This window comes from Cataglyphis hispanica, chromosome 4 (assembly GCF_021464435.1).
Source record: "Cataglyphis hispanica isolate Lineage 1 chromosome 4, ULB_Chis1_1.0, whole genome shotgun sequence".
NCBI lineage: Eukaryota > Metazoa > Arthropoda > Insecta > Hymenoptera > Formicidae > Cataglyphis > Cataglyphis hispanica.
In genome coordinates this window covers 63,116-78,747 of record NC_065957.1, presented here as the reverse complement: position 1 = coordinate 78,747, position 15,632 = coordinate 63,116, and the positions used below count along the sequence as shown (strand labels likewise).

At 27.5% G+C, this 15,632-nt stretch overlaps 3 protein-coding genes across 10 annotated transcripts; 1 reads left to right on the top strand and 2 right to left on the bottom strand.

Annotated features, from left to right (window-relative positions):
* Nucleotides 1–1,307: 1,307 nt before the first annotated feature.
* Nucleotides 1,308–2,556, bottom strand: LOC126849040 (outer dense fiber protein 3-like). Of its 2 annotated transcripts, none has more exons than XM_050590496.1 (4): nt 2,466–2,556; nt 2,015–2,215; nt 1,738–1,891; nt 1,308–1,650 (listed from the first exon to the last, which is right to left on the bottom strand). In XM_050590496.1, the coding sequence occupies exons 1-4, from the start codon at nt 2,554–2,556 to the stop codon at nt 1,401–1,403; spliced, it is 696 nt and encodes a 231-aa protein (XP_050446453.1). In that variant the 3' UTR covers nt 1,308–1,400. The 2 variants fall into 2 exon arrangements, with proteins under 2 accessions (XP_050446453.1, XP_050446454.1); XM_050590497.1 differs by lacking the exon at nt 2,466–2,556 and adding an exon at nt 2,383–2,453.
* Nucleotides 2,557–2,848: 292 nt separating this feature from the next.
* Nucleotides 2,849–5,294, bottom strand: LOC126849160 (outer dense fiber protein 3-like). The gene is made up of 5 exons (XM_050590758.1): nt 5,109–5,294; nt 4,511–4,586; nt 3,995–4,207; nt 3,629–3,833; nt 2,849–3,258 (listed from the first exon to the last, which is right to left on the bottom strand). Exons 1-5 carry the CDS (start codon nt 5,292–5,294, stop codon nt 3,000–3,002), a joined length of 939 nt encoding a protein of 312 aa, XP_050446715.1. The 3' UTR covers nt 2,849–2,999.
* On the top strand, nt 4,583–14,380 carry LOC126849038 (dual specificity protein phosphatase CDC14A-like). Of its 7 annotated transcripts, none has more exons than XM_050590490.1 (9): nt 4,583–5,437; nt 5,591–5,692; nt 6,210–6,475; nt 7,270–7,570; nt 7,949–8,318; nt 8,427–8,762; nt 8,838–8,963; nt 9,148–9,429; nt 12,267–14,380. In XM_050590490.1, exons 2-9 carry the CDS (start codon nt 5,644–5,646, stop codon nt 12,307–12,309), a joined length of 1,773 nt encoding a protein of 590 aa, XP_050446447.1. In that variant the 5' UTR covers nt 4,583–5,437; nt 5,591–5,643; the 3' UTR covers nt 12,310–14,380. The 7 variants fall into 7 exon arrangements, with proteins under 7 accessions (XP_050446447.1, XP_050446449.1, XP_050446450.1 ...); XM_050590492.1 differs by having other exon boundaries at nt 5,541–5,692; nt 8,868–8,963; XM_050590493.1 differs by having other exon boundaries at nt 5,541–5,692; nt 9,199–9,429.
* The last annotated feature ends 1,252 nt before the right edge of the window (nt 14,381–15,632 follow it).

Genomic DNA, 15,632 nt, shown 5'->3' with positions numbered 1-15,632 from the left:
AAATCAAACGTTTTGGCGTGCTTGAAAAATGATTTATTTGAATTTTGTAGCTATTTTACGATATATATATATACAGGGTGTCCGATAATAATCGCCCCACCGGAAATGTGCAGGTAGAGTGAATTAAACTGAGTAGAAAAATCCTGTACTATTTTGCGATTTTTGCAATAATTATTGAGAAATTAATTAAAAAAGATCGGCTAATGCACGCGAATATTTAGCGCGCTACGAGAAAGGATGGCCCTCGCAGCATCGCGGTTACTATTTTGCGACGCTCGTATGTAAACATTGCTATCCGCTCCTCTTGACCCTCCTTCACGGCGCGCCTAGTAACCGCGATGCCGCGAGGGCCGTCCTTTCTCGCAACCTGCTAAATATTCGCATGCATTGGCCGATATTTTTTAATTAATTTCTCAATAATTTTTGCGAAAATCGCAAAAGTGGTACAGGACTTTTCTACTCAGTTTAATTCACTCTACCTGCACATTTCCGATGGGGCGATTATTATCGGACACCCTGTATGTGTATATATATATATATATATATATATATATATATATATATATAGTGCATTATGTACATATATATATATGTATGTGCTTTATATACATATGTATATAGTGCAATATATACATATACTGATGTTACGCTTATTATCAGAAGCAAATACGGTAACACTAGAACATTAAGTGATCGATGACAATTGAATGAAATTGTTGATTTCAATATTTCGGCATTTGTAATTGTTCTCTCGTACAGCTAATGATTGTAAAATATACGTGCCTTCTTGTCGCACTATCTGTTTTTGTAATGTACAAATATTGATTTTTTTTACCGAGTAAATGTTATATTATTAATACAACAGTATTGAATATTACAAATAATGTTATATATGTGTGTTATCGATAAGGCATCAATTATAGTTTCATATTATTATTCATAATATTTCATTAATAAATGTAGCATGTATTAAACACATATATATAATTATAGACGTGTAATTATATATAATTGTATAGTTTTATATACAACAATATACACAATTATATATACATATGCAAAACACATATATATAATATAATTACATACTATCACTGTAATTATATATTTTATGTGGCAACAATGATCAATCAAACAATTAGTAATTAAATAAATAATAAAATAAATTATATATATATATATATATATATATATATATATATAATTTATAAAATTTGATATTTAATTGTAATAAGAGAAATACATTTTTCGTCTTTTCATCCAATTCCATATGATTCCATATGATTATTTATTGAAACAATAAAGTATTTACATTAATACGAAAAATTTGTTCAATTTAATAACTAATCGGCAAATGTTGATGAATATGATATAATTCAATATAAAAGCTAGTTTCATTGCTAACATTGTTTGTCACATTCAGTTATATAAGGTGGCGCACATTTACTATGCCTTATACCGAACGAAAAGGAGGGAATTGGCTTAGGTGGTCGAAAGGCATATATCGGACCGGGACTTTTGGAAATCATTTGTATTTCATGTCTACCAACCATAGTGTACTTCGGGGCCCTGGGTTTTACCACTTCCGGGTTGTACGATGGATAGAAACCTGCGTTACCGATTATGGATTTCGTCACGAGCATGCGTCCCCTACAAAATAATTCTTCATAATAAGTATATGCGAATTATTTTCAAGTAAACAAATAATCAAAATAAAAATGAAGAATTAAAGCGTACATGAAAAATGCGGGCGCATCAGCGATAGGTTTAACATAATAAGGCCCTGGTGTTTCATCACTTTTTTTCTTTTTAGTCCTCCATTTCATTGAAAAAAAAGGACCCTGATGAACATCTGGCAATTTATACTTTGGACCAGGTCCGAGAAAGATTTCTGCCAAATTCAAGAAGTCGGAATATATATATATATATATATATATATATATATATATATATATATATGTAAGAAGTTATAATAATAAAAGCATATATGATTTAAATACACAAATATTTTTACCCCGACGTTTTAAGGCATATCCAAAGGTGAATCCCTTATGTTTGCGTTTCTCAATCATGTACTTCGGTCCTGGACCATCTAGTTCCTCAAAGAAGAAACGATACTTTCCACCAAATGTATATGCTGGATTTCGATATTTCGAGATACAATGATTTTTGTAACCGACGACTGTCTTGAGTTGATATTTAGGCCCAGGAGATACTAAATAAAAAATATTGACGTCAGTTATATACTAATTTTGTTATTAATTTTTTAACAATGTTTTTTGAAATTGAATGCCATAAAAAATGATTGAGAAATTTTACTAATTGTTAAATATAAGTATATTATTTACACTTTTAACATAAAAAAATATTTGCAATTATTACTTTTATATTGCATTAAAAAAATGTACAGTTGTCTTCACTCCTGTGTGTGGTTAATATAAAAGTTAAATTCGACAAACACATACCAATAAGGCACAGGTCATGCGGCTCTGTTAGCATCCTTTTCTCATTTTCACCCGCATCCCCGCCTTTTTTTCGCTCTTTTTTCACTGACATTTTTTTACTTGTAAATTAAAAATTTTTATTTAATTATTTTTATTTAACACATAATACTTTTACACGTGTCACATTACTATAAATTTAATTATATTTCACGAAAGAAAACAATTGCCTATATCAAAAAATGTTTTATTGTTCAGTCATGTAGTAAAAAAAATGTAATGAAAAAAAAATTATTATTGAAAATAATATAAAAAGATATTTTGTTCTTTTAACATTATTTAAATAAATTGTTCATTTTTTGTATATATTATAATATGTATAAATTTAAAAAAGTATTCCACAAGTCTTTACATAAAACAGAATTTTATTGCAAACAAATATAAATACAACATATACACTATACATATACATTATATATATATAGTGTATTTACGTACATATGCACACAGCATACACACACATACATTATATATATATAATTTTTTAACTATAAAAAGTCAATCTTCGTCAAGTTGTGTTAAAGGTATTCCAGCACATTCACTATGCTTGATGCCAAAGGAATACTTAGGTTGTCGCTTTTGCGTATCATACAACGGATAAAAAATCGGTGCCGGACCGCGAAATTTTTCTGCTAAGAAGTGTCTTCCTTTCAAACTATACGCCGGACTTCGTCGTTTTATCATATTATGATCAATATTGACATATGCGGCTGGACCTGGACTCATAAACTTCTCACGAATATCATGATAATGAGAACTGAAAAAAGATATAAAATATATCATATATGTAAATAAAAAATAAATAAATAAATATATATATATATATATATATATTTATTTATTTTTTTATTTACATATATGATATATTTTATATCTTTTTCAGTTCTCATGTATATATATATATATATATATATATATATATATATATATATATATATACATGGGAGAGAGAGAGAAAGAAGGGAGAGGAGGATGTGAGAGGAGAAGAGAAAGAAGGAGGAGTGAGAGAGTGAGGAAAGAGAGGAGAGGGGAAAATTATATATGTATTATATATATATACATATATATATATGTATTATATTAAAATTAAATGGAAATAAAAGTTACGCGCCCATGTGCGTTCTTACATAGAAAATGCACCCTGAGCACGCTTATCGGGCACTTTAGGTCCTATACACGTCGGTAAAGAATACGAATTTGGTCCAGGTCCTTCGTCTAGAATTTTCATTATACCACGTGACTTTATACTATAAGCTGGTGCTCTACGATTATGATTCATCGGTGGGCACGATTCGGGAGAATAAGCCCCAGGTCCCGGCGCTAAATCTCGTACTATAAAAATATGAATATTATAAATATTATAAATACATATTATAACTATTAATTATATATATATATATATATATATATATATATATATATATATATTAACATTATTATTAACTAATAATATTTTTTTATTTTTATTTGAAAAAAGCTTATCTTATGCTCACATTTTAATATTTCTTTGCCTCTAATTGTATATGCAGGTGGATTATCAGATCCAGACTTTGTTAAATTCCTAATATTATAATGAGGACCAGGCCCTATTATATAAGTTTTTATACCAGTTCGAGCTTGCATACTGAACGCTGGATTTCTGTGCCGAGAGGGATCATGGCCGTTATAGCCAACTAACGTTGGCAATTTGTAAACTGGGCCAGGACCTATATTCAAAAATTCATATAATGAATAATTCGAGGTTTGTACAGCTCAAAATAAATAATTATTGAACAACTTATTTTTTATCATGCAGCTTAACATTTTCGCCTTATGTTCTTTGCTCTCCATTCTTATTGTTACCTCATATATGCGAAAGACATAACAAAATGTAAAATCTATAAAGATCAGTTGAAAAGATAATATAAAAATAAAAAAAAATAAATTCTTTATAATATTACAGGTTATTAAAATATGAATGTGTATAAATTAGATGTATAATTGATATATTCATAGTAATCAATTCATACACACGCGGGTATGTGCAATGTTTCTTGCTAATTCTGGCCCTATTTTTCTATAGGGTATTTTATTACTAAGAGAAGTTCATATGGACACAGTGCGATTGGACACAATCATTCATATCGATGGATGTCTAGGGTAACCAGGACGATTAACCAATCAAGAGGCCTCATTTTCAACTAAATAATAATCCAATAATCCAATTGATATACATCCGGTATTATTACACATTCACTGTCGACAATGGTGTAATAAATAAAGATAAAATTTAACCACACACACACACACACACACACACGCGCGCGCGCGCGCGCACGCACCACTCCCCTCATACACTCTCCACATCGCACATACACATATCACACACACCCACCCACACACACACACAACACATACCACACTCACACACACACATACACCACACACCCACATACCACACGCACACACCACACACGCACACCCACATACCACACACACACACAACACCACACACACACACACACACCATAAACACACACACACCACCGTAAACACACACACACACCACATAATTGCAGAGAACAAAATGGCGGCCGAATCAAAAGTCTCGTTCCGTTGGACTCTCACTGGACGATGGTGACCGGCGGTGGCGACGACGACGGCGATATCGCGTTGCAAAAGATGCTGTTCCGATGATGCGAGTGTCCACCAAGTGCAACCAGTATAATGTGCGTGAAATAACGAATCGCACCAATTGACGGCGACAGCCAGGAAGAAGAATAAATTGCGCGTGTAAAATACCGGAGCGGCCATAAGTCGGGCCTGAATTTACTCCTACAAGTTTGAATTCCGTAACGGTCGCACGTATCCCAGTTAAATGTCACATCTCCTACTTTGTGTTATAAGCCCCATATGTAGGAGTCAAAAACGAAAGTTTACTTCAAACTAGTTGCACCGTGAGTTTTTTTCGCATAATGACAGTTACAATGTATACTTGGTACAAGTAATCTAGACTTGGTATAGTTTTGTCATCAACTTTGCCTTCTACGTATTTATTAGATGCCACTAATTGAGATCTGTTATTTACATAAATGTTACACTGATGACAGATCCACCTGATCAGTATTCACTATTGCACAATTACACTCGCAATTGAATCACGATGGAGGATGTAAATGAGATTTTGGTATGTGCAACTGAATTTATAAAAGGTAATTTATTTTGGATTAGAATCTATTTTTACAACTGCTTAATTATATTTTTTTCTTTTACATATATATATATAATATTTTATATATAACATTAAGATTATTTTGTAGTTATTTAATTTTTGTTAATTTATCTATAAAATCTTGACCAAAAAAAATTTCAGTTCAATTTAAAATAAAAATATATTAATTTTCTCTTTATTCTTGATTTCATTATAAAAAATTGAACTTGTATATAGTTTGTTTTTATATTAATAATTTAATTTTTTTATTATTTTTAGATTATTATTGTAGGCAATATATATATATATATATATATATATATATATATATATATATATATATATATATATATGGTCAATATTACAATTGCAATTATAATTTATTTCCAAAAAATTTTGTATTATATTTTACTAGCTATTTTGAATTATATTTTACTGCAATTGCATAAAATTTATGAAAATAAAAAGTTTATCTTCTACTCATTAGAAAAGCAGAAATAATTTGATTTTCCTTTCAGATCGATTGTACTTTGTCACACTAAGAACAACAATGAAACCAAAAAGTACTCCAAACACACATTATTTCAGCATTGACAATGAATTGGTGTATGAAAATTTTTATGCCGATTTTGGACCCCTCAATCTGGCCATGCTATATAGATACTGTCAAAAGGTCAATAAAAAATTAAAAGGGATTGCACTCAGTAAAAAGAAACTTGTGCATTATACGACAATGGATTCGGAAAAAAGAGTGAATGCTGCATTTCTCATGGGAAGTTATGCGGTAACAAATTTTTTTCTTTATTCAGAATGTTCATGTCAATTTACTTTAAGGATGCTTTTCTAAATTAGAAATTGTTTATATTAATAACACAAAAAATAATATAAAATTAAAATATCTTGACTTTAATTCTTAATTATTAGCAAATAAAAAGTGCACAAAGCAAGAATATATCTTAATTTTGCGTGTAACATATACAATTCTATTTTAGATGTATTCATAATCTTGCTATCAATTTAATTTTACATATATGTATGTTAAAATGGCAAATATGAAATGATGTGAGAAAAGCACAAGAGAAAAAAAATTAAGTTTAGAGAATTTCACTTGTTTCAAATTATTGGAATCTGAATTGAGACTGAGAAACTAAAAAATAAAAAAATAAAATATCTGATTCTAATGAATAAAAATTAAGAAAAAATTATAGAAATTAAATATAAATTTAGCAAAATAAAATGTCATTTATATATACTATTATATATCTTATGCAGGATGTCTTGAAATTCGTGAATAAAAATACTATAGCAGAAAATTTTCCAAGAATTATATTTTAACCATTAAGAATAATTAAAATAAAAGTCAATAAGAATATTTGCCATTTTTTTATTCCAAACAATAATTCTTGATATATTAAGATTTAAAGCTGACCAATTACAAGTTATGTTTAGATGGCTATTCAAGTATTCTTGAAATAGTATAGTATTCATGAATTTTGGGAAACTTGTATATTTATATATTTTATTATTTAGATATTTTATTTACATATACTAATATAACATAATTTTTTATATTTTTAGATATTGTACTGTAAGCGTACAGCACAAGAAGTTTATGAATGTTTGACTAAAAGTGCAAATAATCCTTCATTTATTATGTTCCGTGATGCCTCCATTGGACCACCATGTTATCAGATATCATTAAGGGATTGTCTAAGTGCTATATACAAGTGCCATCAACTTGGTTTCTTTAATTTCGAAGATTTCTGTGTTAAAGAATATGAACACTTTGAAAGAGTTGAGAATGGAGATTTAAATTGGATAGTTCCGGGAAAGTTTATTGCTTTCTGTGGCCCACATGCAAGATCTAAGATGGAAGATGGTGCGTATCTTCCATCTTGGTTGTATCAACCAATTTAATTTAAGAGTGAGTGTGTGAAAAAGAATGCAAATAATGAGAAAAAGATGTCAGGATCAGGTGAGTAAATACATCAGTGGAATGAGTGGTTATAAGTGCGAAATATGAGAATGTATGCAAACATGATCAAGTTTTAAGGAGGGAAAAACGAAAGAGTAGCAGTTGAGCATGGAGAAAAGTTAAGGAATTAATGTTAAAAATCACATAAAATAAAAATTCTAAATCAATTTATATATATTTAATTTTTATTTTTTATGATTTGAATAATTTAGAGTACATTGATAATAGTATATAGTTCTATATTTTGCAGTAAATATTGTGCATTTTTTTTTTTTTTTGCAGGTTATCCATTGCACGGTCCAGAATCATATTTTACCTATTTCCGCCGTAATAATGTAACAACAATTATACGGCTTAATAAAAAGGTTTATGACGCGTCGAGCTTTACTGACGCTGGCTTTACACATAAAGATTTATTTTTTATGGATGGCTCGACGCCAACGGATTCTATAATGCATCAGTTTCTCAAAATAGCAGAAAACGCAAATGGCGCAGTTGCTGTTCATTGTAAAGCAGGCCTTGGAAGGACAGGTTCTCTCATAGGTTGTTACATTATGAAACATTATCATTTAACCGCTCATGAAACAATTGCTTGGATAAGAATATGTAGGCCAGGTTCTGTAATTGGTCACCAGCAACAATGGCTAGAGAAGTGGGTATTTGTCATTTCTCTTTTATTTTCTTATCATGATGTATAATAGCTTAAAGAATAGATAGATATATTATATAATGAAAACTGATAAATTATTATGATTTTTAGAAAGGAGACATATCTTCGATCATTATTGAAAGAACCACTCGAAAACAGAAATTTAGTCCATGATTATGGAATATACTCGATAGCTGGTAGACCCAGTACAACTTCTTTCCAGGAGAATACAAAGAGTCTGATGGAAGATAATGTATCAGGAATAATGCATCGTGTGGATGAAATAAAATTAGATGATCCTGGACCAGCAGCTGGAGCTAGCTCGATGAATAGATACAGTACACTAACTCAGGGTGATAAATTATGCAGAATCAAAGCTAGAAGAAGAGGCATATCGACGTCTCAAACTCCTCTTAATACAAATACAGGGACATCCACTGTTGGGCAGTAAGTATAAATTACTTTTATTTTAATAAAAACTGGAAGCAGATGTATATGTATATATATGTATTTTATCTATAGTCCATATTTGGGATCTTTGTTACAAACTAGGAGTCAGAAAGGAACCATTACTACTTTAGTGGCAAATAAAGAAAGAGATCCCACTAAAAGACTTTTATCACGATCCACTGCAACAACAGTGAAGAGGTTGGACGATTATTTATTTATAAATTTCTTTTCTAATGTTTTAAATATTTTTCAACTTATTTTTCTCTATAGAGATCTATTCATTAACATATGCTTTTAATAATATTATCGAACTAAATATTATTAATATTGCGTGCATGGGGTTAAAAGATGTAGATCTGTTTATTTTGACTGGAAATTGTAGAAACAATTGGTTGGTCAACAGTAGCTGTGATCCATCTTCCTGCCGTATTAGGTCTAAACCAGCAACACAGAGCCATAACATCAACAATAATACAACTACTATCAATCCTGTTACATCTTTAACTGTATCAAAGGCAGTGAGAAGAACAAAACGTACTTCCTGCATGGCTGCGCAGGCTCATTCTACAAACTCGTCTGCCAATCATACGATACCACAGCCGCAACAACGCATGAATATGATTCTCAGGTCGGCAGACCGAGTTACTCGTTATTCACTCAGACAGTAAGTCGATAACTGTCCTTATTTCTCGGATTTGAACTTAAATTTACAATTTTGAGAAATTGATGCATTATTGTGTCCGATTATGCAGTTTTTGATCTTTTAACCTTTTATTTGATATATAAGTGATACATAAGTTTGATATATAAGTGAAATTAACGTTGACAGTATTTTCTCCTCTTCTCTCCTAATTCCATTGCTTTTGTCATTTAGTTTTGCTTTATTGTAATCATGCAAGTATATTTTCCATATAAAACCATATTTTTGTGTTTTGTGTTTTTGGTTATCATAGATATATAAAGTTCATTCCGTCATCGTAAATCAATAAAATTTTTGAAGCTGCATAGATTTATATTGTTTAACATGAATCAGTTTAATATGAATCTATGAAGTTTTATGACATACATAGAGATGGTTCAATGTATAAATGAGATTTCTCATAAAAATTTATTGATAAAAAAAAAGTACAGTTTGCACATGTTCTTTATGATAGGAATATAACAGCTATTTATGTGCAGTTTTTATTCCTCTTCAAGAGAGAGAACAAATGAGTTTTGCAAATCTATAAGAATAACATCGATTTTTGGACGGCATGCATGATTTGCATTTTACAGTTTTTATTAAATTCTTCCTCTATTTCAATACTTGCAACTATGATAAGATATTTGTCTCAAATTATAATTGTTCGCAATCTATCTAAGATTTTGGAGAGATATCTTTTTATTTAATAAAAACTTTATTATGATATATCTATATATAAATAAATATATAATAATAATATAAATATATAATATGTATAAATAAATATTTCTAAAGTGCATGTTATAACTACACATATTTTTGTACGTAGCGATTAATGCGTACATTGTAACTATAATGCATATGTTAAAAAGAATAGGCCTGCTGAAATGTTTTGCATAGAATTTTGCTATATTGTCACAGACATTTATATTGATCTGTCAGTGCAGATTGCCATTTTAACATTATTTATTTCTCTCATAAAAAGAAAATCTCGTTTATTATTTGTATGTGAACCATCTTTATATACATACATACATACATATGTATGCACAAAATGTTTCATAGCATGTGAGATTAATTTTAATAGTTAATGGGAGACACATAAAATAGTGAAAAAAGTTTATAAACATGTGTTCTATTTGTTTATATATGAAATTTTTTTTCATGATGACAGATATCATTTCTCAAAATATTGGAATTCTCTGTATACATACATATACGCGGGCAGAATAGCCCATTTTAAGTGCTTATTCCTTTTTACTTTTTCGTTTTTGTTTTAAAAAATTTTTAAGTTCAAGATTTATCTGAAATATTTAAACAAATATCTTAGGTATAAGTCTTTTTTAAAATCGTGCAATCTCCATGTAGTACAACATTCTGCATTATTAGCACTATTGTAATTTTTTTGACACATAATTAAATCAATTTCAATAAAAAAACGAATTATCAAGTTGTTAGAAACGTCTTTATATTAGTTATTAAAATCTGCAGTAAATTTTCAAAGTAAAAACAGATCCAATCCAAATGATTTTGATCTTTACATATCTCATCAAAATCATTATCTTGAGCATTCTCTAAATTACTACTATAAATAAATTAATTTGATAAGCTCTATTAAATGTACATGGTGTCAGAAAAATTACATTATGTTTAGTAAATTTTTTTTGTTAGTAATTTTTTAATAAACAACGAGCGACGCTTAAAAATTTTTGGAGAGACAGTGACCTTGACATATATGTCAAAGTCAAGGTCATTGGGCCTGAGTTCATTTTTGTAAAGTTCACCGAATCTGCAGTCAAGATAGAGATATTCTTATTTAAAGAATTTAAAATAATCTTAAAGTGATTTAAAAAAAAAGAAAAAGAGAAAAATGAATATGACCATTTTATATTTTTTTTTTTTAAACTCCACACTTTATAAAAAAAAAGAATTATCTAAAATATATTTTTCTAAATTCAAAAACAAAAAAGAATGAGATTTTAAAATATATGCACATCTCTTATGCATATATTTTTATATAATAGTTTTTTATTTTGTAGATACGTGCGCACTACACACACACATACACATCAACATCACATATAATATATATATATATATATATATATATATATATATATATATATATATATATAGTGTGTGTGTGTGTGTGTGTGTGCGTGCGCGCGCGTATCTACAAAATAAAAAACTATTATATAAAAATATATGCATAAGAGATGTGCATATATTTTAAAATCTCATTCTTTTGTTTTGAATTTAGAAAAATATATTTTAGATAATTCTTTTTTTTTATAAAGTGTGGAGTTTAAAAAAAAAAAATATAAAATGGTCATATTCATTTTTCTCTTTTTCTTTTTTTTTAAATCACTTTAAGATTATTTTAAATTCTATATATATATATATATATATATATATAGTAAAATTTTTCTATACGTTTATAAAATATTTACATTCTATACTAACTTTACATAAGAAGAAATGTAGTAATATAAAATACTAAAAATTATGGGACTCTGTTGTGTAGAACTGATTTTGGTTAATTGATTATTGAATTTTTTTTTAGGTTGATGTTGCATGTGACATAACTCCATTAATTTTGGTTTTGTTAAAGCATGCATTAAATACTAGAAATCTTATATAGGCCTGGGCAAATAACATTTGAACAGAACTGTTTTTAAAGTTATTAAAAGATGAAATTTTTATTATATACAATCCATAGTCCAGGCCTCATGTAACATTACAAATAGTGTTTAAGGGATAAAACAAGCAGCATTAGAAGTGGCTAACAAATCGATCCTATTTATTTCTGTGACTTGCAGTGCACGCACAACAAAAAGTTATAAAAGTGCATTTATCAGATGACTAACCGATATTCCCAGTGGCGTTGGGGAGGATTGTCAGGTAACTGGAGCATCTCACCAGCGCCGAAGATCTCATCGCTTAAACCCCATCATTTAGTAAAAAGTACTTCACACTGACCTTCAATCCGTCTTCAAATCAAGTGAGTTTTGCCCAGGCTTTATATCACAAATTAATAGATTAAACTTTATTTCTACAGTCATCAATACTGCATTTATTAATATGGTTTTGTTATATTTGCATTACATGGAATATGAATTGGTTGCAATGTCATTTAACTCATAAAGTTCACACAGCTTTTATAATTTTTCTTTCACATATCAAAATATCGCGATCTATTGAATCTACAAGAATAAAAGAATCAAGTTTTTTGTGTATATTATTTATACATTTAATCTATTTTTTTTTAATTAAAATAAGCATTTGTAGATATGTATTTTCAAAATTATTTTGTCTATACATAATTTCTGTTTTTAATAATTTTTTGTTTAGCTAAAATTTATTTAATACTCATATTCTTTATATCTGATGAATATGTATTTTATGATAATCTAATCTAAAATATATTTTATTCTTTTATTTTTATTCAAAAGCTTTGCAGAAATATTTAGTTATTATTTTTATTATTTTAAGGAAAAGAGAGATTAATTCTTCCAATATCATATATATAACTATGTTTAATAGTCTCCCTATTATTAATATTTTGGAAGAGTTAACTTTGATTTTGTTAAATGATTTAAGTGATAATCTCAAATGTCTTTAAAATTAAAAAAATTGTTATATTTTTGTTATATTAATACATTACTTAAAACAATTAAGCAATCACTTTAAAACTGATGAACTTTATGGATTTTTAAACCATATCTTAGCTTCAAGAGATCAGCTAGAAGATTTTTTTTTTCTAAAAGATGAAGCCTCGATTTCATCTATAGGACTTTAGCTATAGGATAACATTTAGTGTTTCATTAACTGTCTTTTTTTTGTGAGGAAAATTAAGATGTGCGAAAACCCTAGAAATTGTTTTTTGTTCCTTCGAAAAAGCAAGGATGAAACAAAAAATGTCATATAGATTTGGAAATCGGAAACTTGCCCTTTAAAACGCCCCTAAAAAAATTTTGCGACTCCCTGAAGCTGATATGAAATACGATCTTTTAAATATCGAAAATTTGAAAGTTTTAAAATAATTCCCTAATTGTTTTGAGTAATATATTATATGTAAATTTTTATATATAGCTATATTATATATGACTATATTATATACAGTATACATATAAATTTGTAATGTTATGCATGAAACAAATGATTGTGGATCGAAATTGGATAATTGAAAGAAAAGGTTTATCATTATTGTGATATAGAAAATGTACATTACAAACTAATTTTATAATTTTCGATTTTAAATAATGTTAAAAATCTCTAAACACTGTAAATGATGATGGCACTTGTTGAAACTGACTTTTAGTATTTTAAACTTGATGAAACACACTAAGAAAAAAAGAAACTTGCAATATCAATATATGTATATGCTCTATGTGCAGTTTATATATAGTCAATGCAACACGCTTTGCGCCTCGGAGATATTATTTATTTGACTGGTCTATACATGTCTCAGTAATATTCATTAGGTCATAGGCCATTAAAAGTCGAATATATTTATACATCTTATTTAGTTTTCAGGGAATTCAGAAATGTAAAAGATAATAGATTATAAAAAGAGAATGTCTCTCCTTTTAACTAAAAATTCAGTATTTAATATTTTTTTAAGTTATTGATTACGAATTCGAAATTAAAATTATAAAATTGAAAAAATCGGCTCCAAATAGCGGCAATAAAGTAATTATTTTTTGCTATACATTAAAACCTCTTGAATATATACACAGAGCCGTTATAAATGTCATAACATCTTGAGATTATCATATTTTGTGACAAGCTATATATTATTTCTTCAATATTGTTGCTTTAAATAAAATGATCATGATTAAAAAAAAACTTTACGGCTCTAAAGATAATGGAGAAACATGAATAATAATGAACATGTATAATAGATTTTACATAAATATAATGTAATTTTGTATTTTTCTTTTTATTATGTACTAATTTTATAGCATGTATATATATATATATATATATATATATATATATATATATATATATATAATAAGTAAGTTATATATTAGTAAGTAATATAGAAATTTTAATAATAGTTTATTAAACATGAAATTTTAACATGTAAGAAATATGTTAGTTTCGAGTTTCTTTGTAAAGATATCATGATATAATGTGTAATATAACATGTGTGTAATATATAACATGCGCATGTGTGTAAACTTAGTTTAGTTACATAATTTATAAAGACACTTGTGTATTTCTTTCTCTTCGCTTACTAATACAAAACATATCAAAAAATATGAAACTGTAATAATAATGTAAATTTTTACATATAAAATAGTCCAGAATTACCATGATTTTCTCAAAAGTGATCACTAATAGAAAAAAAAGAACTTGAATAGTATATAACATTAATTATCTTTCCACGACTCTATTTTTTAATATAAAAATATATTAAAAAATGAGATTATAGAAAAGTAGTCTCTGTCATATATTATTCAATATTTTTCTCTATCATTTTTTTCTATTTTTAAACATTATCAAGAAAATCATAGTGGACGATCATTCTGAACCAATCTATATTTGTGTACGTACATTAACATGATCCGGAAAAAGAAGAAAAAAATAAAATGTTAATATTTTAATTTAAAAAAAATTAAGAATAATTTATATTTCTAAATAATGTTTATTACATAATATATATTAGCAAGAAGATAAGACGACATATTAATATGCTGATGTAGAGTATTCTGTAAATTGTATATAAAAAGAGTGTATATTATAATTATTTGGAATATCTTTAATTATATATATATATATATATATATATATATATATATATATAGATATAATATATATAATTAAAGTATATATATAAATATATATATATATATATATATATATATATATATATATACAATTAAAGATATTCCAAATAATTATATATATATATATATATATATATATATATACATGTATATATACATGTATATATACATGTATATATACATGTATATATATATACATATGTATGTATGTGTGTGCGTGTGTGTGCGCGTGCGCGCGTGTATATATACATATATACATACAATTAAAAAAATAAGCTGTTATTTTTATGAACACTTAGGCTTTACATGTATTCTTTAATAATTCCAAAAGTTACACTTTTTTATAGTAGATGAAAGTGATACATGTATAAAAGAACGTGTGATATTTCA

Coding starts and splice junctions, on each gene's coding strand:
- LOC126849038 (XM_050590490.1), top strand. CDS start 5,644: ATGGAGGATGTAAATGAGATTTTGGTATGTGCAACTGAATTTATAAAA. Junction 6,476..7,269: donor TTCTCATGGGAAGTTATGCG/GTAACAAATTTT, acceptor TTATATTTTTAG/ATATTGTACTGTAAGCGTAC. Junction 7,571..7,948: donor AAGATCTAAGATGGAAGATG/GTGCGTATCTTC, acceptor TTTTTTTTGCAG/GTTATCCATTGCACGGTCCA.
- LOC126849160 (XM_050590758.1), bottom strand. CDS start 5,294: ATGGCCGCTCCGGTATTTTACACGCGCAATTTATTCTTCTTCCTGGCT. Junction 4,587..5,108: donor CCGCCGGTCACCATCGTCCA/GTGAGAGTCCAA, acceptor GTGTCCATATGA/ACTTCTCTTAGTAATAAAAT. Junction 3,834..3,994: donor AGGCAAAGAAATATTAAAAT/GTGAGCATAAGA, acceptor ATATTTTTATAG/TACGAGATTTAGCGCCGGGA.
- LOC126849040 (XM_050590496.1), bottom strand. CDS start 2,556: ATGTCAGTGAAAAAAGAGCGAAAAAAAGGCGGGGATGCGGGTGAAAAT. Junction 2,216..2,465: donor GCATGACCTGTGCCTTATTG/GTATGTGTTTGT, acceptor TTTTTTATTTAG/TATCTCCTGGGCCTAAATAT. Junction 1,892..2,014: donor ATATGCCTTAAAACGTCGGG/GTAAAAATATTT, acceptor TGAATTTGGCAG/AAATCTTTCTCGGACCTGGT.